The sequence below is a fragment of the Pseudorca crassidens genome, chromosome 1 (genome assembly GCF_039906515.1).
Source record: "Pseudorca crassidens isolate mPseCra1 chromosome 1, mPseCra1.hap1, whole genome shotgun sequence".
Taxonomy (NCBI): Eukaryota; Metazoa; Chordata; class Mammalia; order Artiodactyla; family Delphinidae; genus Pseudorca; species Pseudorca crassidens.
This window is the reverse complement of record NC_090296.1, coordinates 38049876-38076655: the sequence shown is the minus strand read 5'-3', so window position 1 is coordinate 38076655 and position 26780 is coordinate 38049876. Positions and strand designations below refer to the sequence as shown.

At 39.5% G+C, this 26780-nt stretch overlaps 1 protein-coding gene and 1 long non-coding RNA gene across 2 annotated transcripts in view; one reads left to right on the top strand and one right to left on the bottom strand.

The window, feature by feature from the left end:
• Window positions 1-26668, bottom strand: part of LOC137222476 (uncharacterized) — a 27958-nt gene extending 1290 nt beyond the window's left edge. The window contains exons 1-2 of the long non-coding RNA XR_010942465.1: window positions 26257-26668; window positions 492-723 (exon numbers count right to left, since the gene is read on the bottom strand). This is a non-coding gene — a long non-coding RNA (uncharacterized lncRNA). The remainder of the gene's footprint in view (window positions 1-491; window positions 724-26256) is intronic.
• The window catches only part of SYNE2 (spectrin repeat containing nuclear envelope protein 2), a 307891-nt gene that overhangs the window by 183015 nt on the left and 98096 nt on the right, over window positions 1-26780 (top strand). The window contains exons 58-66 of the mRNA XM_067733714.1: window positions 3980-4165; window positions 5819-5941; window positions 7176-7358; window positions 9666-9797; window positions 13842-14039; window positions 14643-14717; window positions 15968-16078; window positions 22447-22563; window positions 26550-26780. Coding sequence (XP_067589815.1) covers window positions 3980-4165; window positions 5819-5941; window positions 7176-7358; window positions 9666-9797; window positions 13842-14039; window positions 14643-14717; window positions 15968-16078; window positions 22447-22563; window positions 26550-26780 — 1356 coding nt within the window. The remainder of the gene's footprint in view (window positions 1-3979; window positions 4166-5818; window positions 5942-7175; window positions 7359-9665; window positions 9798-13841; window positions 14040-14642; window positions 14718-15967; window positions 16079-22446; window positions 22564-26549) is intronic.

Genomic DNA, 26780 nt, shown 5'->3' with positions numbered 1-26780 from the left:
AAAAAACACCTAAGTGTACAGCTAGGTAAGTTTTGATAAGGGTATCCAGTTGTGTAACCACTACCACCATCAATACATAAAGACCATTTCCATCACCCCAAAAAGTTTCTTTGTGCTCCTTTGCAGTCAGTATCCTTTTACCTATGTTCAGCCCTATGTAATCACTCATTGGTTTCTATTCCTGTAGTTTTGTCTTCTCTACATTATCCAATGAATAGAATCACACAGTCTTTTGGACCTGACTTCTTTTACTTAGCTTAACGTTTTCGAGATTCATTCAGGTTGTTCCATTTATAGGTAGTTTATTCTTTTGACTGCTAAATAGTATTCCATTTGTGGAAATATGCAATATGTTTATTCCTTCACCAGTTAATAGACATTTGGGTTATTTCAAGTTTGGGGCTATGTATTCTATATCTATTGCGTTGTAACACATCACTCCTGAAGTTAACAGCTTAAAACAAGAATTATGGAATCCAGGCATGGCTTACCTGAGTGGTTCTGGCTCAAGGTCTCTCATGAGAATGCAGTCAAGGTGTCAGCCAAGGCTGTGATCTCATCTGAAGGCTTAGTTTGGGTGAAGGAAGAGACAGGATGCACTTCCAGGCTCATTTATGTGGCTGTTGGCAGGCTTCAGAAGATCCACTTCCATTCACAGATGTGAGGGCCTCTCCACAAGACTGTCTTATGGCATGGCAGCTGGCTCCCTTCACCATGAACAATCTAAAAAAGAGTGAGAGAGCTCCCAAGACAGAAACGGCCTTTTTTTTTTTTTTTTTTTTTTTTTTTTTTGCGATACGCGGGCCTCTCACTGTTGTGGTCTCTCCCGTTGCGGAGCACAGGCTCCAGACGCGCAGGCTCAGCGGCCATGGCTCATGGGCCCAGCCGCTCCGCGGCACGTGGGATCTTCCCGGACCGGGGCACAAACCCGTGTCTCCTGCATCGGCAGGCAGATTCTCAACCACTGCGCCACGAGGGAAGCCCCAGAAACGGTCTTTTATAATCTAATCTTGGAAGTGACATCTCATCATTTCTGCCATGTCTTATTAGAAGTAAATCAGTAAGCTCAGCCTGCATTCAAGAGAACTGATTATAAGGACATGAGTACCAGGAGGTGGGGATTATTGGGGGCCATTTTAGGAGCTGCAACAGCTATTATGAGCAAAGCCGCTGTGAGCATTCATATACAAATCTTTGTGTGGACATAGGTTTTCAGGTCATTTCATTTGATGGATACCTAGGAATAGATTGCTGGCTCTTATGGTATTTAACTAAGAAACTGCTAAATTATTTTCCTAAGTGGCTTTGCCATTTTTCATTCCCACTGGAGTTCTGATGACTCCATATTCTTGTCAGCACTCGATAGTATCTGTCTTTTAAATTTTAGCTACTCCAGTGACAAGTAGTGGTATCTCACTGTGGTTTAAATGGCATTTCTCTAATGACTAATGATTTTTTTATTTGAACATTTATTCATATGTTTTTATCACTTGTACGCTTCATTTGTGAAATGTCAGTTCAGTTATTTGGGGGTTTTTTGCCTTTTTTTTTTTTTTTTTTTGGTACGCGGGCCTCTCACTGCTGTGGCCTCTCCCGTTGCGGAGCACAGGCTCCGAACTCGCAGGCTCAGCGGCCATGGCTCACGGGCCCAGCCGCTCCGCGGCATGTGGGATCTTCCCAGACCGGGGCACGAACCCGTGTCCCCTGCATCGGCAGGCGGACTCTCAACCACTGCACCACCAGGGAAGCCCGCCTATTTTTTAATTGGGTTATTTGTCTTTTTATTATTGAATTGTAAGCATTATTTATATAATATTCTAAAATCCTTTGTCACATGTGATTAACAAATATTTTCTCCTAGTTTGTGGCTTGTCTTTTCATTCTCTTAATATTGTCTTTCAGAGAGCAAATGTTATTAATTTGAGGAGGTCTAATTTATCAATATTTTTCTTTTATAGATTATTCTTTTATGTTGTATCTAAGAAATCTTTATCTAACCCAGGGTCACAAGGATTTCCTCTTATCTTCTAGAAATTTTATAGTTTTAACTCTTACTTGTAGGTCTGTAATCCATGGACTTATATATACTACCAAATGTAAAATAGATAGCTGGTGGGAAACAGCCGCATAGCACAGGGAGATCAGCTCAGTGCTTTGTGACCACCTAGAGGGATGGGGTAGGGAGACGCAAGAGGGAGGAGGTATGAGGATATATGTATATGTATAGCTGATTCACTTTGTTATAAAGCAGAAACTAACACACCATTGTAAAGCTATTATACTCCAATAAAGATGTTAAAAAAATAAAGTTAATTTTTGTATATGGTATGAAGCAGGAATCAAGGTTCATTTTTTTTCTATGGGATTATCCATGTTTTGAAAAGACTCACTATTGAATTACTTTGGTGCCTTGTTAAAATCAATTGACCTCTCATATATGTGGGTCTGTTTCTGGACTGTCTCTTCTGTTCTATTGATCTATGTGTCTATTCTTTTACCAATATGACACAGTCTTAATTGCTACAGCTTTATAGTAAATCTTGAAGTCAGGTAGTATAAATTCTACAACTTAGTCCTTTGTTCTTTTTCAAATTTGTTTTGGCTAATCTGGATCTTTTGCATTTCCATATAAGTTTTAGAATCATCTTGTCAATATCTATGCAGAGGTCTGTTTGAATTTTGGGAGGGCATTAAATCCAGATCAGTTTGGCAAGAATTTACCTCTTAACCATATTGGCTGTTCCCATCCAGGAACAGGATGTATCTCTCTATTTATTTTGGTCCTCTTTAATTTCTCTTTAATGTAAATTGTTAAATTTATTCCTGAGCGTTTTATGGGTTTTTGATGCTATTGTAAATAGTATTATTGGAAAAAGCATTGGTTTTAAGTTTTGTTTTCCTTTCAAGTTTTCTCCTGCTAAGATTTGGAATAAGGTCAATATGAAATTCTGAATAACCTGATTAATTTTGGGGACTCGTGACTAGAAGTCTGGTTGCATAAGTAAATGTTCTTTTTCATAACAGTTATTTTTTATGGGATTACCTGAAGACTACATTAGCAGGTTGAATATTTCCAATAGGTGGCTGAGATATTTTGAAATCTTAAGTTTGAAAGTTAATAATTATAATCATTAAAGGAACAAAAGAAAAATTCTAAGGAAGAATGTCTAAGGAATTCTAAAAATGAATGTTTTCCACTTATATTTGGTTTTATCAGATAGAGCTCTTTTGGTATCAAGTTATTCAAGTCAACTCAAGCTATAGGGGTGTTTCATGGAAGTCAGTGGCTCCAGATGGTAAGGCCAAGGAGGACACCTGTACCAGGACTGCCTCTTCGTTTCCCATCCCCACTTCACTTATCTATTTCTGTCAAACCCATTTCCCAAAATTACAAGTCCAGCCAATTGGATGGCTTTTTTTTAAAACATCTTTATTGGAGTATAATTGTTTTACAATAGTGTGCTAGTTTCTGCTTTATAACAAAGTGAATCAGCGATACATATATGAATGGCTTTCTTGACCCTAATTCCAAATTATAGAGGGATGAACTTATAGGTCAAGTGTTTCTGATTCTGTTAACAATGGCTGGAGGAGCAGGGCTACTTGGTATAACATAGCTGCTGCAAGCCCACCAAAATGGGGTAGACATTCTATAGTCATATACTGCCATTGACAAGAGAGAATGTTCAATGTTTTATTATGAAATTGGGAATGAACAGGAGTATGAAATGTTGAGACAAATTCAAATTTTCTCTGATTTAATTTTTTAAATTAAGGTATAATTCACATACAACATTTACTAGTTTCAGGTGTACAACAGAATGATTCAATATTTGTATGTATTGGAAAATGATCACCCACATTAAGTCTAGTTACCGTCCGTCACCATACATAGTTATAGAATTCTCTCTGATATAATTTCAATCAACTTTTTCCAGTATCTTGATGTTTCTCTTTTTTCATGTTTCCCATTATCTAGATGGCTTTGGAAGATTCAGAACAGAAGCACAATCTTTTGCATTCAATTTTCATGGATCTAGAAGGCTTGTCAATAATTTTTGAAACAGATACTTTAGCACAGCCTATACAAGAGTTAAGTCATCAAATAGTAGCTTTACGACAAAAAATCATAGAAAGCCTTCCACAGATTCAACAAATGGCTGATGTAAGTTAGCACTATAATGATGTGACTTCTTATTTTAAATTTATATTTCATTTAGTAAATTAGAGTTATACTGCTAATCAGTTCTATGAAGACACATTGATCTGGTACATTTTTCATTTATGTTATTTCTTGAATTACATTTTACTTTGTACCCTATAGTGCAACTACAACAAAAAATCATATCCCCATTCTCAGTCCAGAAGTGGTCTATTTTTTTTTTTTTTTTTGCGGTACGTGGGCCTCTCACTGTTGTGGCCTCTCCCGTTGCGGAGCACAGGCTCCGGACGCGCAGGCTCAGCGGCCATGGCTCACGGGCCCAGCCGCTCCGCGGCATGTGGGATCTTCCCGGACCGGGGCACAAACCCGTGTGCCCTGCATCGGCAGGCGGACTCTCAACCACTGCGCCACCAGGGAAGCCCCAACCACTGGATTTTTAAATAATTTTATTTATTTTGGCTCGAAACCTGTGAGGCATTTATTTAAGGATGGAGTCACACAGCAAAGGCAGATGCAGTTAGTCTTAATAATTTACCTTTTATTTCTCACTTACATTCCCTGCACCACACTTATGTAACTTCAGAGAATCATACTTATTAAATATTCTTGGTTATTGAAGCTTATTCCAAAATTGTTAAATGCTTCTATAACTTTTCATGGAAATTACCATAAAATACATTGTATATATTTATGTATTTTCTTAAACGTATGGTATAGAAAATAATTTCAATATAACTGAATGTTTCATAATATGAAGGTAAATTACTATAATTACTGCTTCATTTGCTTATATGAAGTTATGTTTGTCCTATGTTGAATGGTTCCAAGTTGTGATAATTTGAAATCCTTTGATGATTTCTATGTAGTTTCTCCTATTCCCTGCATTATTTTTGCTTCAGTTTATCTCCATAAAGCTCTAAAAGTCTGAAGGCCCTCTTACAGTGTGAGTGGACTTCAGTATGTAGGTTTTATAGCACATATTCATAAATATGTAGGTTTGAAAGCACAAATTGCAGCGTTTTCACTTTAAGTTTCTTGGCCACTTTCTAGAAGTTGACACTGATGGGAGAATAGCCACTGGATAAATGATCTGTTGTTCATATTAATCTGAGTAGGTTATAAGGTAATTTAGTGACTCTCCACACGGCAAAAGTTTGTTAGGGAATTGGCACCAAAATCTGTCAATTTTCCAGCTCCTTGTGTGTTTGTTTCCCAAGGGTGACTTTACCGTTTTACTTAAAGTAGTGAGAATTTTTTCAGCGTTGACCCACTTGTATTCAAGTGTTTAAAGACATTCCAAAGGTAAATCTAAACAGTTTGTAGATATTTGAGAATTTACTTAAAATTTGTTCAGATGCATACTACTTTTGTTCTCATAGCATAAATAATTGAAAATTGGCCCCATGAGGATCTTTTAACTCAGTAAGTATAAGCAATGCTTTGTATTGTGGTATGCTATTACTAACAGAACAACATTTTTATTGAAAACAGTCCACGTTATCTGTGTAGCGCTTGGTTAGTTTTGAAGTGATATAAGTGGCAAACATTTTGGTTAAATATGAGAATAGAGTAAATGGCAGTAAATTGTGTTTTAGAAAGATTATTAACATATAACATATACTGCATGAGTGTGTTTTTTTGTTTCTGAAATTCTAGGATGTGGTTGCCATTGAAACGGAAGTAAAATCAATGGAGAAAAGAGTTTCAAAAATCAAAGCTATCCTGCTATCAAAAGAAATATTTGATTTTTCACCTGAAGAGCATCTTAAGCATGGGGAGGTAAGCATGGATCATTATTAAAAATATTTTCTCTTAATACTTACTATGCCTATTTTAAAATGTGTAATAATATGATGTGATAAAAAGTGTTTAATCTTGCTAAAGTAAGAGCAAAGTAAAGTTGGGAAATAGATATGAATGACTATAAATATCATATTTTAAATCATATTTCTAGTGCAATCTATGTATCTATCATTTTCCTATAGGTTATTTTTTCATTTAATTTCTTCCTAAAACTTCAAGGTTTGGTAGTTTTTCCTTCACGTCAAACCCCGGTGTTTGTTTAATAGTCTAAGCACTTAAGCCTCTAAGTCAGAAGAACTGGGTTCCAGCCCCAACTGCCCTGCTTGCTGGCTGTGTTCCTTTGAGTGATTGGTTAACATTTCTTGGATTTGCTTTCACATCTGTACATTGGTATTGTGGTGATTATGTTGGACAATTATAATGTATATGGAGCCCCTAGCACAGGAGCTGGGACATACTAAACAGCATACAGATGTTGCTTCCCCCTCAGCCTACCAGTTAAGAGCATGGGCTTTGGGATCAGGCAGCCCTGGGTTCTAATCCTGACCCTGCCTCTTACAGTGTGCCCTCACCTGGGTCTTCTAACTTCTGTGAACCCAATTTCCTTACCTGTGAAAGGGAAGTTATGATATCTACCTCCTAGGGTGGTTGTGAATATTAAATGAAATAATGCATATGAAGTACTTAGTAAAGTGAATACTCTCTCCTAATTTATTCATTATTTAAATCCAGTTATCTGTGGATCAGATGTCATTAAAACAAAATAGAAGTGCAGTTTTGGGACTTAGGAAATTTGGCAGGACAGTTCCGTTCAATTCAATAAGCATTTTTTGAGGGTCTATTATGTGGGAAGCCCTGTGCTGGGTGCAGTTGCTGTGAAAGTTAATAAGAGGCAGTACCTGCCCTTCCACAGCTTACTGCCTGGTCACAACACATGAAGCACATAACAGCTCTACAGAGAGAGGCGGGAGGGAGAGAAAGAAGGAAAGGGTTGTCCAAAGGCATCACGTAATGCTGGGAGGGTACTCTTGCCCCAGGCATTCTTTCCTGAGACCTTATCTAACTGCCAGATCACAAGTAATATATTAGTTCTTTTCAACCTGAGCTAAGACACTGTTTTAAAACTCAAAACTATAAAGACTAAAGTTTGATTTTGAATAGATTTAGGAGTGGCCTTTTTTTTTTCACTTGTGTACCATGTTTATCTAAGGTCATACTGGAAAATATACATCCCATGAAGAAAACCATTGCTGAAATCGTGTCTTACCAAGTGGAACTGAGGTTACCCCAGACAGGAATGAAGCCTCTGCCTGTGTTTCAGCGGACAGATCAGCTTGTACAAGATATAGAACTGTTGGAAAATGTGACTCAGGAACAAAATGAGTTATTAAAGGTGAGTGGTTTTTGTGATGACAGCCAACTCATTGGATGAAAATATTCAGCAAAAGCTGGTGTTGTTTTAATGGTTGGGCGGGTCAAATTCCCATGACAATAAGATGCTGCCTGTGTTGATTCTTTTTGGTCTCTTCCAGTATTATTATCCAGGAGGTGGCATTTGATATGAGAGTATCTTGTTGCTCAAATGAGGTTAAAGTGATTTTTCTCAGCTCTTATTCTTGTTCTGGTTGAAGACGTTAAAGTCTAGTTTTGTTCTATTTCATTCCATTCTTCAGTTATTGAAGATCTACACGGGTAAAATGCTGTGGGAAGAGATTCAGCCTGAACCGTGCATTCGCAGTCTCATGAGGCTGACAGACCCACAATAATGTCTTTACACCTCTCAGTTGCTTTCCTATTAATCATTTCAATTTATTACCAACACGATACAGGTAGGGTAGGCACTTTGCCATTTTTATTTTTACACATTAGGAGACTAGTGTCGAAAGGTCAGATGACTTACTGAAAGACCAGAGTGAACGTATGTTGAGATTAATTTGTGTACAGATAAGAAAAGAATTTGAGTTTCTAGACCCTAGTATTATTCTTCATATCAAGGTCTCTTCCTTCTGATGACATCTTCTAGCCTCTCCCTGAGGGCTTTTTAAAATTCTTCTGATTGATCTCCTGTCTCAAGGCAGGAATTATCATTAGATAGAAATTACATTTTACTTTGGTTAGTATTGCTGTATCAACAACCACTCCTACAGGAAAAGAAAGTTGCTGAAAGAGCCACAGACTTTTCAGCCCTCTTGGTAGACAGCCCCTCCTGCCTACCTTTCTTGATTAGGTGTGTCAGGGTAAGAGGAAAGGTTATTTTTCCTCCTTCCCATCCATCCCCTGGTTATAAGAAGAGAATTGCTATCTCTTTCTCCCTCTTAAATTTCATTCACATTTGGTGGTCACTCTGTTCTCCTAAGATTTGAGGATATTGTAATCTCTGGTTTGAGTGTTAGCTCATGTAGTCTCTCTGGCCTGGCTACTGATCAGCTGACATCATTTCCTAACACCCACAGGGAGAAAAAAGATCTGGCACTCAATGTACTATTTTTTTAATAATATAAAGAGAAGAAAACAAAGAAAATTTGATCTGTTACTTTTAATCTTTTTGTGCTTTATTGGTCTCCTGGTCAGAAAAAGAAAATAACAGTCCTAACTATGCTTTAAAGTGACTCCTTCACAAGATGGAAGGGGGAGCAGTAGAAGAGGAAATTAGGTTTTGTGCCAAGTTAGATATCAAACTGTGCTGCTAAAATTTTCCATCTTATTGTGTTAGTGGAAATCAGATGTCATCTCAGGTATTTCAAAGCTAAGTAAGCCAGTGGTAATGAAAATCATTAGAATATGGTACATTTCATTTCTGTGTTAGATAATTGTAAGTGCTCTCATTGTGGAAAATAAGACAAATTACTTTTGGGGGGAGTAATGGGATTTAGCTCATTACTGAGTGCTGGGGAACAGGTGTGTGCAGCAAACATAGTATTGATTTCCAGACTGCAGCTAAAATTATAGTTAAATATTAAAGAAAATACAAGGAAGAATTCTGTGTTGGCCAGAAACTTTGTAGTTTCAAAAGGCATTTTGTTTCATTGTGAAGCACACAAGGAAATATCTAGATTTTCTTTTGAAGTCCATTATCTTTCATCACACTTTGATCATATCATTTAGCACACAGGTAGTAGGTTCAAGCTCTACTATTCCCTTAACACTAGATTCCAGGTATTGTTCTGGTTTTGCCTTATTCTGCAAACTCAGACTGCTCTCAAACCTCAACCTCTTACCATAAAATGTATATCACAGATCCCAAGGGGTACCAGGTGAGGATGTGTCTGGACCAGGAAAACCCATCATTTCTCAAATCACATGCCCTTTCCATTCTGAATCAGGATTGTCACCTTTCTGTGTATTGAAAACCCCGCAAGGAATATGTATTAAAATGGCGTATGTGACATATCAGTAATGTCATAAACTTAGCAACTTTATGTTAACATGCTATAAAATGCTTCCCAGGATAAGCCCGTTAGACTGGGAATACTTAAGAACAAACGTATGTCTAATTAAACTTGAACCCAAGGTGCTCTAGCATCTAAGTGGAGCAAGAAGGTCAGGTGCCAGCTTTGCAAATGTTGTTCTCTGTATTGAGGCTACCATTTGCTATTGGAATCTGTATGGTTGTGTATTGATATAATTGATTGGAGTTTGTGATGGAGATAGACATTGGAAGTAGCCCATTGATCTTCTTTTGGGGGGGGTTATTTTATAGATAGTCATAAAACAGACAAATGAATGCGATGAAGAAATAGAAAAATTGAAACACATCTTAAATAATTATTCAGCTGAATTCTCCCATGAACATATGTCACCAGACGGAGCTGCCAACCTGCCACAAGTACAGGTATATTTCTTTCATTCATTTTTCCAGCAGTTTATTCAACAATCACTTTCTAAGCTGTTGGTGTCTACAAGCCCTTTTTGATGATTGTATTTCCTACTTCTCTCTTTCAACTGAAGGTATTTTATGTGTGTATTTACTTTTCATTCCTATTACATAAAATAGGTTATTATATAATTATCATAATGGAAGTCTCTTCAAGTGTCTTTAGCCTCAACTTGGTGCATTCTGGCTGGTAGCAAAGAAGCTGATGTAACACATGGTATTTGGACAACCTGGCTTTCCAGCTAGCTTTCTGGCATAGGGGTCAGGCAGGCTGGGCTTTAGAAGTAAAGACTGAATGCTGTTGTAATAAAGAGTTCCGTATACTAAGCAGTCTCTCCATATGCCCTAATTAACAATGTCCTGTGGACCCAGTTACAATGGTTTGCATGTTAACTCTATTGCCATCAAGCTGATGTAGGCATGCAATTGCTATGGTGTTCAAAGCCACGTTACACCACTTTCCAGCTGTGAGATGTAGGGCAAATTTCTTAATGTCTGAAGTGAAGTACAGAGGGGTTCAAGATGACAGACAGCTATTAAGTGGTGGACTCAATAAGGCAGACTCAGGGTATTAAAGATTCAGTATTGTAAAAGTGTCAAATTTCCCTTTACGTTAAAAAATTTAAGAACCCCAGGGACTTCCCTGGTGGTGCAGTGGTTAAGAATCCGCCTGCCAATGCAGGGGACACAGGTTTGATCCCTGGTCCAGGAAGATCCCACGTGCCGCGGAGCAACTAAGCCTGTGCACCACAACTATTGAGCCTGCGCTCTAGAGCCAGCAAGCCACAACTACTGAGCCCACTGCCACACTACTGAAGCCCGTGCGCCTAGAGCCCATGCTCTGCAACAAGAGAAGCCACCGCACTGAGAAGCCTGCACACACATTGAAGAGTAGTCCCCGCTAACCACAACTAGAGAAAGCCCACATGCAGCAACAAAGACCCAACACTACCAAAAATAAATAAATAAATAAATTTTTTTAAAAAAAGAAATTATTAAAAAAAAGAGCATACCATGCATGGACAATGATGAAAACAAGTTGTGAAGCAGGGAGTATGATTAATCTAATTCTGTGTTTCTGAGGTCCACAAAATAAAATTAAAAAAAAAAATTAAAGGACCCCAAAGAGCTTGTGTTTATATTAAAACTCAGAAATGTAAAATGTAGTGAGAAGAGTGACAATGTTTTACATTTTTGCAAGTCTCATTAGTCTGGCTTACTAGGAGACAGCTAGATTCTCATCTTCTTCTGCATTCAATCTATTGAGGTATGTCATTTTCTTTGAAGTATATAAAGAGAATCTAACCTCTCAAAGACATGTACATGGAAAAGAGAGAACTATTTTAATAACCCTTTTGAATAATTGTGGACATTCTTTGAAACTACACTAAACTCCAACAAGTAGAATTACTCAGAGGTTCATTGTTAAATGGAATTTGAAGCCATGTCAGTGAACTTTTCATACTCTTACACTAAAATCCATTGGTCTGTCTTGTACTTGGAATGGATCTCCAACCATGCATGATTTTATAACATCATGTTTGATCATTTGGAAAATACTATTTGACTAGTCATGTAAATCCTCCAGATGATGACACATTTCAGTAGCCGATATTAAAAAATTCACATTTATTAATATTAACATCTACCTCTTCAGAAAAATCTCTATATATATTACATGTATATATATGTATTTATGTATGTATAGTTTAACAACCATCTTTTTTTTTCAAGTAAAAATAGTATTCTATGAGAAAAATATGGATAGGTTAGCTTGAAACTTAATCACATGAGTGTTATTCCTCAACCATTAAACTTTGGTATATAGCAGAAGTGCTTTATGCAGGCTTCCCACTTTGTCATACAGAATATTAAAACTACATGTTCTTTATCAAGGATATTCTTAAGTGAAGCTGGCTTTTTTTCCCAATTAAATTCATGATAGTGAAGCATCTAGTAACTACTAATATAGTTGATATCGCTGCCTTGATTCACACTGTGTCAGTAGCTTTACCCACCATTGCTTTTGCGACATCACACAGAGAAAAATGTCAACACAGTGAGAAAGGCCAGTAACATTTTAGAATTATTATGAAAATGATCTTGACCTTATGGAGTGTGGACCCCCTAGGGTCTGCAGATGCCACTTTGAGAATGGCCGCTCTGTGCCCTTCTCTGTCTCCATAATGCTAGTGGCTCTGCAGACTAGTCTGTTTCTGTAAGTGTTATTCTAATGGCTGTAGTATTAACGTCTGTTGGGAGGCACTGTTCCTCTGAAGTTTAGTGTTTATTGAAAAGGGACACACACCACAGCCAACTCAGATTTAATTAAGTTATCATTTCCCAAAGCAATCACAAGAAATTTAACTTCAGACAGAATAGGGGTATTGGTGTCGGAATGTGTGCAGTAGCACAAGAGCCATGGGGGCTGGGTGTCAGAAGTCCAGGTCTAGGCTCTGTCACTAGCTGCAGCCCTGGAAAAATCACCTTCTTTCTCTGGACTTCAGAACTCTCACTTATAGGTGGAGACATGTTGAGTTTCTTTGTCTCTAAAAAAAATTAATGATTCTATGAATATCTGTAGGATGGATGGATGGAAAAAAAGAAATAAGGAAGAAATGGGACTTCCCTGGTGGCACAGCAGTTGAGACTCCGAGCTCCCAGTGCAGGGGGCCCCAGTTCGAGCTTTGGCTGGGGAACTGGATCCCACATGTGTGCTGCAACTAAGAGTTCTCATGCCACAATTAAGGAGCTGGCGAGCCGCAACTAAGGAGCCAGCGAGCCGCAACTAAGAAGCCAGCCTGCCACTTAAACTAAGGACCCTGTGCAACCAAATAAATAATAAATAAATTAAAAAAAAAAAAGAAATAAGGAAGAAAAGAATGAATGAATGGACTGGGGGGTTAAGGAATACATTAAGGACAAAATTCCAATATGTGAAAGGTTTGCTAAAAAGGAGCAGGTTGTCTTCTGATACAGCACTTGCTATAAAGCTCAGGCTTTGAATGATGCCTTTCAGGTGCTAAAGAGGAAGATGTCAGACAAGACGACACCTGATATTTCCTCCAAATCTAGGATTCTATAATTCTATAATCCTTTTAGATAGACAGTGGGCATCTGTACTTCTACCATGTATAAGAAATTTTATTCCCACGTTGTCAATCATACAAAATTTTAAAGTAATCTTTTTTTTTTGCGGTACACGGGCCTCTCACTGTTGTGGCCTCTCCCGTTGCGGAGCACAGGCTCCGGACACGCAGGCTCAGCGGCCATGGCTCACGGGCCCAGCCGCTCCGCGGCATGTGGGATCCTCCCGGACCGGGGCACGAACCCATGTCCCCTGCATCGGCAGGCGGACTCTCAACCACTGCACCACCAGGGAAGCCCTAAAGTAATCTTTTAAAGCTTGGAATCATCTGTTCATCATTCCCATAACAAGTTACACTTCACAGTGCCCTTGTTGGCTTATTTATTCCCATTTGTTAGGATGCTTTGGCTGTGAGAAAAAAGTAAATGTATTTAGTAATACTAAAGAAAACTTCAAAAGTGATAATAAAAGTGTGAGATTTCTAGCCTCGTTTTCTCTCAGTGGTTCCCAAACATTAGTCTGCGTACAAATCTTCTGGAAACTTGTTAAAGTGCAGGTTCATGGCCCCTGACCCTGCGGATTCTGGTCAGTCAGTCCTGTGGCAACCCTGGCTGCACACCACAGTCACCTGTGGAGATTGTTACAAATTTCTGAGCCACCGCTTGACCCCTAGAGATTGATTGACAAGGTGTCAGGTGAGGCTAAGGCATCCTATAAGGGAGCTTATAAACCCGCCCCAGGTCATTTAGAAACACAGTCTGGATGGAGAGGAGCTACACTGTACCAGGGACTGGCTCCTGGCTCTGCCAACTGCACAGCATAGAAAAACCTTCATCCCTTGTACCGATTGAAGTAGGCTCCTGTGGCAAAGGTATCAGACGTCCCAAAGGAATGCAAACACTCTTTCTGCGCAGGGAGAAATCGAAGGTACGGAAAAGCAGATTCTGAGCTTGAACCAGAAAAAAGAAGAGCTGTTGGTGGACTTGAAGGCTGCTGTACTAAAACTTCACCAGCATTTTCAGCAAAAACAGCAAGAATTAGAAGAGGAAATGCTGTCAGCCAGAGCATCAGACGAGGATGGAGGGGCTGAGAGGGATGCTTCTGAATGGAAGGTGGGTATGACATTAGTTAATGCTGGTCCCACATTCCACAAGAGCTTTAAATTGGTAGTATTTTTCACCTGGAAGGCCCGTGGCATCTATGTATATGGCCTATAGTAAAGGAATTTTTAAAAGTGGAAATACTCTGCCTGAGACTATTCACTAGTGAATATTAATCCTTAGGGTGTGTCTGTTCTGGACTCAACCCAGAATTCTTATGCACAAGTTACTTAAGGAGGTGCTTATGAAATTCCATGGGTAGGTGGGTGGCATTTACCCTTTGAAGTATCTTCCTACTAAACAGCCCATTGCAAACTCAAAAACGGGCCCAGCACCTCTCTAAGCCCACTCTGAATCCACATCAATGAATCACATTCTTGAATTGTTTGATGAGGGGCCACAGAAGGCAGTGCAAATGAAAGAGATCTAAGATTTGAGTGAGTCATGATATTCAGCTGGATGAGCTGAGAGTCGCTAGACCCCGAGGCTTCTTGTGTGGGTGGGCATCTTGGATAAAGTCAGTAAAAAATTAGCTACATAAAAATGTGGCCAGGCCAGGATCCTGGTGACGTTGAACGGCAACCCGGCTGCAAGTCTTTGTGCTGTGCCTTTCAGTTGAACAGAATGGGCTCCATGTTCTTCCTGCCAGCCGTCGAGGAAGAGGCGGAAGAAAGCTCCCTGAAGAGCGAAGTAAGGAAAATGATTTTCTCGTTCAAGTTTGTTAGAACAGTAATCTCTAAAAGGTCAATGAGAAGATCTTAAAATGAATGGAAACGTAAGGATTTTTGAATTCAATGCTGGTAGTTTGTAAGGGTGATTGAAGTAGTTGTCTTATGTTATTAATGTTTAAGTGCATCTAAACCTACTTCAGTCCAGAGTGGAATAAATGTAATTCAGACACACTTGTTGGCAGAAGGGAGAAGATGAAATTCTTTGTTGTATCCTGACTTCTGAGTACTTTCTCTGGAGTTTTGAGTACTTTCTCTGCTGTTTGGTTGGCACTCCTGGTGTGCTTTATAGAACTTTATCTTTCCATATTTGAATTACTTTTTTTAGTCTGAAACAGCATTGCCAAGGACACAAAGAATGGTATTAGCAACTAACCCTACTATGAATCCTTATTACTCCATCAGAACTGGTTGGATGAGACCTTTACCAGTTGTCTTTCCTGATATCAATTTCCATTTCGTACTTTAAGAATTAAAGTGATAGTGGGTCTTGTGCGAAAGGGAAGAAAATTGCAGCAATTTACAGTTTTTAATGTCTCACACGTAACCACCAGACATTCTCCTTGCTCGTTTTATAGATTGTTCAGTAGCTCCACAGTCACACAGAACAGCCTGTTGTCCTTCAGTGTATCACTAGGATACGTGGGGCTGAGTGGTCGGACAAGGAGAAGTGAGGCTTATTATACACTCTGACCATCAGACAACTTTATGATCTGATTATGCCTCTTCACAACAGAGAATTGTGAGAGTGGAGGAGGTACCAAGACCAAAAAAAAGAGTGCACTTCAGTGCAGTTCTAATTTGAGACCTGTATTTGCCTCTGAACTGATATGTTTATAGTATTCATTGTTTGTCTTTGACAACGATCAAAAGATACATGTTCATCAGGCTGTTATTTTAAAGATAGCGTTTGAGGTTACATGTACCAAAGCAGATCAAATTCCTAAAGCACTGTGTTAAAGATCCCCTTTGTGTGACATGAGCTGAATCCCAACTTATAAGAATATTTTTTAGGCTTTAGGAAGAGCAACCACATTTGGACTCCTGTGATGTAGTTAGCCAAAGAGATCGATGACAAATGGGGGATGGGTGGAATTAAGGGCTGCAGTTATACTACCTGGTAAGCTGAGTCATATAAAAGAGATGAGGAAGATGCTGTTATGATGGTAGGAAATCACCTCCCTTTGCTAATCAATTGATTTGCTGTGTCAGAGTGGAGATAAGGAAGCAGAGCCACCTTCCGGGTCCCCATCTTTACTCTGGAAACATGACAAGGATGTGGAGGAAGACAGGGCATCCTCGTCCTCTGGAACGATGGTTCAGGTAATACTGGACATATCATATTTGTTGGGGCTAGGGGATGGGCAGGGGTAGTAAGCCAAAGCAAAGAATTTCTTATTGAAAGAATGCTTCAGGAGGGAACCTACGTGGGTTGAAATTTTTTTAATCTTCTCAGTGTTACCTCCGCACAAAGGAAAGACAGCTGAGTACTTACCTATTACTTGCATTTCTTTTGTGCACTTAGTGATAATAGGAGAGTATTTTGCTGAGAAACACTCCATGTGTGAAAATCCAAACTGACAAAACATAACTGAAAGGAGCACCTAAAAGGTTTACCGTAGTGGTTAAAGCATTTAACATGCCACTCTTTGGGGAGCAGTTGGGGTGAGAGGTCTCCCCATCATTCTCTTTTTGGACAAAGTAGCATGGAAGGTAAATTAATAAGTCTTTTTACTCCTTATGACCTTCTAAACCTTCTCCAGTCTCTCAAAATAGAGGGCAAATGCCCTCACTTTAGAAAATCATTATTACATGCTGATGTGAAGATGATGTTTTTCCCTTGCTCCTGAAAGATCCCTTCATCATTAGGATCCACACACCTCCCGCGCCTGCCTCCTGACCAGGGCTGACCCCTCCCCCAGCTCCCAGGCCAGTCCTTTCATTCGTCTTTGGCACGGGGCTACACTTGTACCTGCATCTCCAGTCTCTTTCTCTTGGTAGCTTCCTTTCCTCTCTACCTCAGAAGTATTCAGTTTCCCCTTCCCTAACAAATTCTCTCCCCCATGGCCCTACCCCTCCGAACAAGCTGAGGGACCCAGAGCCCAGACCATCTCTTCAGAAAGTGCTTTGCCTCCCTGGGGTGCCGTTCTCTCTATATCTGCCTGTGGCCTTCCTTCCTACCCATCCACAAAGGCCCATCTCAACTTCCGCCTCCTCCAAGAAACTGCCTGCCTCTTTCCCTTTGTTTTCCCATAGCATTTTGAACCTCCGTTATGCCCTATCACAGTTTTATGCATAGACCTGACACAGTTTCGTGAAAAGCAAGAACTTTACCTTCTACGTTTTGAGGTCCTGTACTGAGCTCAATATGCTACTTTAACGCATTGAATTTCTTTTTTTTTTTTCTTTACATCTTCATTGGAGTATAATTGCTTTACAATGGGGTGTTAGTTTCTGCTTTATAACAAAGGGCATCAGCTATACATATGCATATATCCCCATATCTCTTCCTTCTAGCATCCCCCTCCCTCCCACCCTCCCTATCCCACCCCTCAAGGTGGTCACAAAGCACCGAGCTGATCTCCCTGTGCTATGCGGCTGCTTCCCACTAGCTATCGGTTTTACATTTGGTAGTGTATATATGTACATGCCACTCGCTCTCTTTGTCCCAGCTTACCCTTCCCCCTCCCCGTGTCCTCAAGTCCATTCTCTAGTAGGTCTGCGTCTTTATTCCCGTCCTGCCCTTAGGTTCTTCATGAACTTTTTTTTTTTTTTTAGATTCCATATATAAGTGTTAGCATACGGTATTTGTTTTTCTCTTCCTGACTTACTTCACTCTGTATGACAGACTCTAGATCCATCCACCTCACTACAAATAACTCAATTTCCTTTCTTTTTATGGCTGAGTAATATTCCATTGTATATATGTGCCACATCTTCTTTATCCATTCGTCTGTCGATGGACACTTAGATTGCTTCCGTGTCCTGGCTATTGTAAATAGAGCTGCAATGAACATTGTGGTACATGACTCTTTTTGAATTATGGTTTTCTCAGGGTATATGCCCAGTACTGGGATTGCTGGGTCATATGGTAGTTCTATTTTTAGTTTTTTAAAAAACCTCCATACTGTTCTCCATAGTGGCTGTACCAGTTCACATTCCCACCAGCAGTGCAAGAGTGTTCCCTTTTCTCCACACCCTCTCCAGCATTTATTGTTTCTAGATTTTTGGATGATGGCCATTCTGACTGGTGTGAGATGATATCTCATTGTAGTTTTGATTCGCATTTCTCTAATGATTAATGATGTTGAGCATTCTTTCATGTGTTTGTTGGCAGTCTGTATATCTTCTTTGGAGAAATGTCTATTTAGGGCTTCTGCCCATTTTTGGATTGGGTTGTTTGTTTTTTTGTTATTGAGCTGTATGAGCTGCTTGTAAATCTTGGAGATTAATCCTTTGTCAGTTGCTTCATTTGCAAATATTTTCTCCCATTCTGAGGATTGTCTTTTCATCTTATTGATGGTTTCCTTTGCTGTGCGAAAGCTTTGAAGTTTCATTAGGTCCCATTTGTTTATTTTTGTTTTTATTTCCATTTCTCTAGGAGGTGGGTCAAAAAGGATCTTGCTGTGATTTATGTCACAGAGTGTTCTCTGTTTTCCTCTAAGAGCTTTATAGTGTCTAGCCTTACATTTAGGTCTTTAGTCTTTTTTTTTTTTTTTTGCGGTACGTGGGCCTCTCACTGTTATGGCCTCTCCCGTTGCGGAGCACAGACTCTGGACGCACAGGCTCAGCGGCCATGGCTCACGGGCCTAGCCGCTCTGCGGCATGTGGGAATCTTCCCGGACTGGGGCACGAACCTGTGTCCCGTGCATCGGCAGGTGGACTCTCAACCACTGCGCCACCAGGGCAGCCCTCTTTAGCCCATTTTGAGTTTATTTTTGTGTATGGTGTTAGGGAGTGTTCTAATTTCATTCTTTCACATGTACCTGTCCAGTTTTCCCAGCACCACTTATTGAAGAGGCTGTCTTTTCTCCATTGTATATTCTTGCCTCCTTTATCAAAGATAAGGCGACCATAGGTGCGTGGGTTTATCTCTGGGCTTTCCATCCTGTTCCATTGATCTAGATTGCTGTTTTTGTACCAGTACCATACTGTCTTGATTACTGTAGCTGTGTAGTATAGTCTGAAGTCAGGGAGCCTGATTCCTCCAGCTCCGTTTTTCTTTCTCAAGATTGCTTTGGCTATTTGGGGTCTCCTGTGTTTCCATACAAATTGTGAAATTTTTTGTTCTAGTTCTGTGAAAAATGCCATTGGTAGTTTGATAGGGATTGCATTGAATCTGTAGATTGCTTTGAGTAGTAGAGTCATTTTCACAATGTTGATTCTTCCAATCCAAGAACGTGGTATATCTCTCCATCTATTTGTATCATCTTTAATTTCTTTCATCAGTGTCTTATAATTTTCTGTATAGAGGTCTTTTGTCTCCTTAGGTAGGTTTATTCGTAGGTATTTTATTCTTTCTGTTACAGTGGTAGATGGGAGTGTTTCCTTAATTTCTCTTTCAGATTTTTCATCATTAGTGTATAGGCATGTAAGAGATTTCTGTGCATTAATTTTGTATCCTGCTACTTTACCAAATTCATTGATTAGCTCTCGTAGTTTCCTGGTAGCATGTTTAGGATTCTCAATGTATAGTATCATGTCATCTAAAAAGAATGACAGCTTTACTTCTTCTTTTCCAGTTTGGATTCCTTTTATTTCTTTTTCTTCTCTGATTGCTGTGGCTAAAACTTCCAAAACAGTGTTGAATAATAGTGCTGAGAGTGGGCAACCTTGTCTTATTCCTGTTCTTAGTGGAAATGGTTTCAGTTTTTCACCATTGAAGATGATGTTGGCTGTGGGTTTGTCTTATATGGCCTTTATTATGTTGAGGTAAGTTCCCTCTATGCCTACTTTCTGGAGAGTTTTTATCATAATTGGGTGTTGAATTTTGTCGAAAGCTTTTTCTACATCTATTGAGATGATCATATGGTTTTTATTCTTCAATTTGTTAATACGGTGTATCACATTGATTGATTTGCGTATATTGAGGAATTCTTGCATCCCTGGGATAAACCCCACTTGATCATGGTGTATGATCCTTTTAATGTGCTGTTGGATTCTGTTTGCTAGTATTTTGTTGAGGATTTTTGCATCTATGTTCATCAGTGATATTGGCCTGTAGTTTTCTTTCTTTGTGACATCTTTGTCTGCTTTTGGTATTGGGGTGATGGTGGCCTTGTAGAATGAGTTTGGGAGTTTTCCTCCCTCTGCTGTATTTTGGAAGAGTTTGAGAAGGACAGGTGATAGCTCTTCTCTAAATGTTTGATAGAATTCCATTGAATTTCTTGATCCTGCTTTCCAGATCAATTACATGGTGCTTCCTCTTTCATTTATGGCTAAATGCCTTTACTTTGGTGCTCCTCTTTCTTGGCCCCTTTTGTAATCGTGATTTTGTCCCTTGCTATACTTAAATTGCTGTTGACTTCTGCATATCAATTAAGTGCCCTTTTATTAGTCCTAATCCTTATTGATCTCGTCAGCACTAACCACCTCTTCCTTCTTGAAATGCAGTGTTTCTTTGGCTTTCTTAATTCTGTACTTTCTTGTCTCATCTACCTGCAGCCCCTCTTCCATCTCCTTCTCTTGCCCCATCTCTGTGATGGTAGGCATTTCCCCCAGTGTTTTGTCCTCTTCTTTCTTCTCTGTTTTCTCTCATGGCAATTTCTTCTCCTCTCATAGGTTTGGCAGTCACCTGTATGACAGGGATTCCCACATCAAATCTCTAGTCTTGACTTTTCCCATAAATCTGTTCCTCATTTCTACTCTCCAGATAGATTTCTCTTTTTGAATGTATTTTCTTCATCTCAAATCCATTTACCAACTTTCCTTCAATGCTTCCTCTTCCTCCTAATTCCTCAGTGTCTGTTAGTGGCACCACTGTTTTCTCAGAGTCTGAGACAAACTTCAGAGTTGTCTCAGGTACCTCATTTGTCTTACCTTTCATATCCACTGATCAAGTGATGTTCATTCAGTCTTTACATCCTTCTTCACCTCCCATTATTTTTGTCATCTTCCTATTCCAGGCAATTGTGAACTTCTTCCCTAGATTTTTAGAGTAGCCTTCTAAGTGGATTTATAGCCTCTAGTCATTTATATGTCTTATACAATATTAACTGATGGCTTTTCCTAAAGCAGTTCATGCTTTAGGAAAAGCATGTCTTTTCCTAAAAGTGTTTCCTGGATTCTATCTGCTGAATAAAATGCAATCTTCTTAGCCTGACTTCCAGACTTATCATGATCCCAGCCTACCTTTACAATTTTATCTAAGCTTTACCTTTGGTTTTTGGTTCATAACTTTCTAATAGCAGTTACTGTTTTCAGTACGCAGAGCAGGAAAATAACATTTTCTTAGGAACTGTGAGATGCTTTGTATATGTCATCTTGTTTAATAATCACAAGAATGAGTGAGCTGAGTTATAGTCTCACTTTAAAGGTGAAGTAAATGAGGCTCAGAAAGTCCAGGTTAACTTGTCCAAGATCACACAGCTTGCAAGTAGAGCAATCAAGATTGGTCAGTTACGTCATCCACTTTTCCCACTGCATTATGTTAAATATTTGTGTACATTTCATTTTCCCATTGTTTAACTTTGACTGACCTAGTAAGTGGGTTACGCTTACTAGGATCAAAGTGTACATCCATTTAAAATGTGACACACATTGTCAAACTGCCCTCTAGAAAGAGTACATCAATTTTATTTCTACCAGGAATGCATGGAAATGCCTCTTTCCTGACCCTAAGCTGATATTGGACATTTTCGGTCTTAGCCAAACATAGCCAGTGGCTTAAATTGCATATATTCTAAGAATTTTGAGTATCTCTTTAGGTGTTCATTGGCTTTCATATTCTTCTTTTATGAATCACTTGTTCACACCATTTGACTTTTTCTTCAAACAGACTGGGATGTTTTCCCTATTGATTTATAACAGTAATTAACATATTAAGGATATTAACAGTTTGCAAGATGTTATCCCAGTCTGTTGTTTCTCTTTTAACTTAGATTATGGTGTCTTTTGTGGTGCATGTTATTTTATTTATGTTGTGAATACTAATATTTTTTTCCTTTATTGTCATGCTTTAGAAGTCCCTCCCCACTCCTAGATTAGAAGTAGATTCACTCATATTTTCTTCAAGAATTTTTATGGTATAACTTTTACATTTAAATATTACATGCAATTAGAATTCATTGTTAGTAGTGAGGCGAGGATTTAGCCATGTTTTTCATGGATAGGATAGTTGTTCCCAATTTTAAAAATTCATCTTTCCCCCATTATTAGAAATGTGGGCTTTATCATATAATCTTATTTAATTTTAATTCTCTTAATTATCCATTTAAATACGTAATTCTCTAGATTCCTTATGTGTCCCTCATTAACTACAGAGCTTTAGAGAATTTGAGTCTTCAAAATAAAGACAAACCTGAGGAAGTTGATTTTTTTTGCCTAATAAACAAACTTTTTTTTCTCAATGCACCTGACTTCTCTAGACATTTTTTAAGCAGGTGATTTGTAACATGAGCAGGTCCAGGAAGAGGGACGTGCGTGGCAGCAGGGCAGGAACTTTTCTGGACCTCTCATTCTTTTCTTTACAGGAGGCAGCTTGGAAAATAAGCATGTGTGATAGTTCCACGGCACGGATTTTTGCACAAGACTCACTAAACACTGAGCAAGGCCCAGAATTTTCCCTGAGCCCCAACCAAACACAAGAGGTAAGTCCCTGTTGGTGACAACCCAACTGCCCAGGTACCTGGACTAGCCCCCAGAGATGACAAGCTCTCTGTGTTTTGCAATATTTTGTATTGCAAACCAAGAGGTCTTTGTGAACTTTAACATCTTCATGTGCACAACCAAGCCGGAGCACAGGAAGATTTGACATCAGGTGTTTACGTAGAGAGTAAGCGTGGTACAGAGCAATTAAAGATTTTTTACTCACTCACCGCTTGTGAGGGTGAACTAGCCTTTCCGTTAACACCTCCTTCTTTCTTCTGTAGATGTAACTTATGGGGGCGATGAAAGTGGAGGAGAGCTAAGATTGATTAACTGCCTATTACATAAAAGGCATTTGTATTTGCTGTCTAATCCTCAGATTAAATAAGGTAGGTTAATACCTGCCATATGTTTACAAATGAGGAAATCAAAATTCAGGGAATAAAAGTACAGTTGGTAAATGGAGGAGTAAGAGTCAGACTCAGAATATTCCACTCTGCCTTCCTAGTTTGAATATTTAGTATTGAAAGATGTGAAACCAAGGCAGATTTGGCCTCACAAAATAAACCGCCACCACACCATCCCAGTGGCATATGTAGTATTTGTGCAAACGCATTTAGGTAAGGCACTTTAGCCAGGCAGATTTGCATTTTATAAACTGGGGGGTGGGGTGGGGTGTGTGCACGTGTTCGTAGAATTGACAGTAAAATATTTTTGATGGTTGGTATTTTGGCATGAAATAGAGCTACAGCCAGAAAATTCATTTGCCTTTTAAATGGATCTTACTTAGATCAGCGATGCGTTATGTAGAAATCAAGCAGTATAACATTCACTAACTGAGAGGCTAACTTGGATGCCAGAGGGTTGACAGAATTATGTCAAGACTTGGGACTTCCCTGGTGGTCCAGTGGTAAAGAATCCGCCTTACAATGCAGGGGGTGGGGGTTCGATCCCTGGTCAGGGAACTGGGATCCCACGTGCCGCGGGGCAACTATGCCCGCACTCCACAACTACTGAGCTCGCGCGCCTCAACTAGAGAGCCCACATGCAGCAAACTACAGAGCCCATGCGCCCTGGGGCCTGTGCGCCGCAACTAGAGAAAGAAAAGCCGTATACCACAGCTAGAGAAAAGCCTGTGCCTCGACGAAAGATCCCTCATGCCTCAACGAATATCCTGCGTGCCGCAACTAAGACCCGACACAGCCAAAAATAAATAAAAATAAATAAATAAATAATAAATAAATTTTTTTTTAAATGTGGACTTGTAGACCCCAAGGCATAATGAAATCAGGGATTGGATTCTGGTTCTACTTACTCGTTGTGTGACCATAGTCAGTTTGACTAGCTTCTCTAAGCCTCAGTTTCCTCATCTGTGCACTGGGAATAATGGGTTTGGGGTGTGAAATATGAGATGGTCTTAGCACAGTGGCCTAGCTCTAGAGCCCAATAAAAGTTTGGGTATTATCAGTTTACATTAATGCTTTAGAGATGCCATAATTCTCTAACAAGAAATACCTGTGGTCATACTCTTTTAGCCCTCCAAAATGTACAGTCATAAAACTTTCATTTAAATACTTTTAGAATTTGGGGTTATCGTTTGGAGAAGATATTCAGCAGGGGTGCTATTATGGAAAAAAACTGTGGACTCAGAATCAAAAGATCTCAGAGCTGTGTGACCTTGGGCAAGTAATTTATATCTGGGCTTGAGCTTCTCAGAAGCAATGTGGTGGGATGGGAGGGATGTGAACTGATTAAACATTAAATGTACTTGGATTTCTGTAACTATAAAAAGAGGTGAGTGAACCAATTCCTGGCACATTCCCCAGGCCACCTTCAGGTATTGAAGTTCTACAAATAATCTTTTTTTCTTCTGTCACCTTTGGATTCTTTTCAGGTTCAAATAACTAGCAAATAAAGCCGAGATTAGTTATCCAGCTTCCTTATTTCCTCATTAACTCAGTGAGTTAGTGAGAAAGCTAAGAAATTAAATATTGTCATTTTTCTACATCTGTGTGGCAGATATAGGTGCTCGAATGTTTTTGAGGAAATAAGCAAGGCAGATGGTAAATCTGTTATTGAAGATTAATTAATTAATCAATCAGTATCAACAGGTTGTTATCTCAGGTGACAAGAGGATCCCAAAATCTTTGCCACTAAGATAGAAATATCTGAAAGCTAGAAAACAATTAATCAGATAACTAGAAATGGGTGTCTGGCAGTAAAATCACATATCTGTTGCTTATTTATTTATTTATTTATTTATTTATTTTGCGGTACGCGGGCCTCTCACTGTTGTGGCCTCTCCCGTTGCGGAGCAACAGGCTCCGGACGCGCAGGCTCAGCGGCCATGGCTCACGGGTGCAGCCACTCCGCGGCATGTGGGATCCTCCCGGACCGGGGCACGAACCCGTGTCCCCTGCATCGGCAGGCGGACTCTCAACCACTGCGCCACCAGGGAAGCCCTGTTGCTTTTTTAAAGATCAGAATTAAAAAAGAAAATTGAAGCAGGTGAATCTAAATATAGATCTGTATGTGAACTTCAGAGAAAGCAAGGCAATGGGAAGACTTCCTTAGGAAGGTGATTCTTGAAGAAAACACTGATGAAGGCAGGGGAGAAATAGCATTTTGGCAGAAAAGGCAAACATATGTGAAGTTAATAGATGGTCAAGGGGAACGAGTACAACTCAGAGGACCCTTCTGCCAAACCAGCTTTCATAAGCCTCATCATTGCGTGTGAAAATGAGTGGTATTTTCATACCCTGCATATTTTTGTTACCACATACCAATTTCGTCTGCTTCTGTTGTACTGAAAGTTCTATGTTTAAACGAAATTCCACAAATATTAGGAAATACGCATTTGAGTTGCATATTGCTCACATTTGTGAGCCACTCCCATTTCTCAGTTAGCCAAAATAGTGCCTTATTAGATGCTGAGATGGAGTTAGCAAAGCCTTATGTAGAAAACATTGTCATTTCATCATACTCAGAATGAATAAAATATTTACGGAGATCACTAATTTTGTAGAGCAAAACACAGATCCTTATTCCTAAAGAAATTCCTCTGGAGGGGTCGACAATACTCTTTCACTATTCTGGAAAAAGATGTGGGAAGCAAATATATCTCTGTATCAATTCATCTTTTGCCTCCAAATTGAAAGTATCTATTATATAATTACTAGAATACTCTCCCTTGGTACCTGGGAGAAATTTTTCTATCGGATCGATAAGCAACCTAGGTGTTTCAATATTAAAAAGAACACATCACACATCATACTTTCTCTATACTATACTATAAGCATCTAGTCCTTAACTCAGTAATATTTGAGTATTTAGAAGGTGAAAAGTAGTTTTAGAGACACTCTGAAGAATAGGAGCAAAGTTTCCAAATTACCCCAGTGAAGCTTATCACTTGACTCAAGTTATTTTTAATAGGGAGAAGTTTAGATAAGTACTAGTGGGGGTGGGGGGGAAGCTAAAATATTTTATAATCTAAACTACTTGAGAAGATGTTAAAAGTGTGAGGTATATTTCCTTGTATCCCTGCCAGTGTGTAAAGATCTTTTTCGTGTTTGAACAGAGTGCACAACAATGTAAGCATTGCTTAATCATGCATCATGCAACTTTAAACACCGGCCAATTCGCTGAAATGTTTCAGACACCCACACCCACATGCACACCCTCTCGCTCACACTCACCTGTCTCCTGGGACCCACGGTTTAATGAACTGCAAGCCTGTTTGCGTCCTCTGTGCCTAGGAACTCTGTACCTGTGTACATGCAGATCAGCTGCTTGGAAACCTGGGGCGCCAGGTCACGTGATCATTGCTATGCCTGTGGAGGTGGCTTTTTCTTTTCTTTCTTACTTGTTCTGCCCTTATTTTTCTTTTAACTGGGGAAATGCTGTAAGTTCACAGGTCTTTGCAAGTCCAAATATGAACGTTTTGGACTCCTAACTTTTCACCGCTGGATTGCCTTTGGATTTATCATAGGGTACCACACCTCCTATCAAGGTTGCAGCTCCGGGCTTTTCTGATGAGCAAGGAGCTTTTGAGGCCACAGTGGAGAAAGCAAGGCCCAAGCCTGCGGAAGTCCTCCATGTCTGCAAGAACCAGGTGGCTGAGCTGGAGCTGTGGCTGCAGCAAGCCAACGTGGCATTCGAGCCAGAAACGTTAGATGCAGACATGCAGCAGGTGGTGGAACAGCAGCTGGTAGGGTGCCAG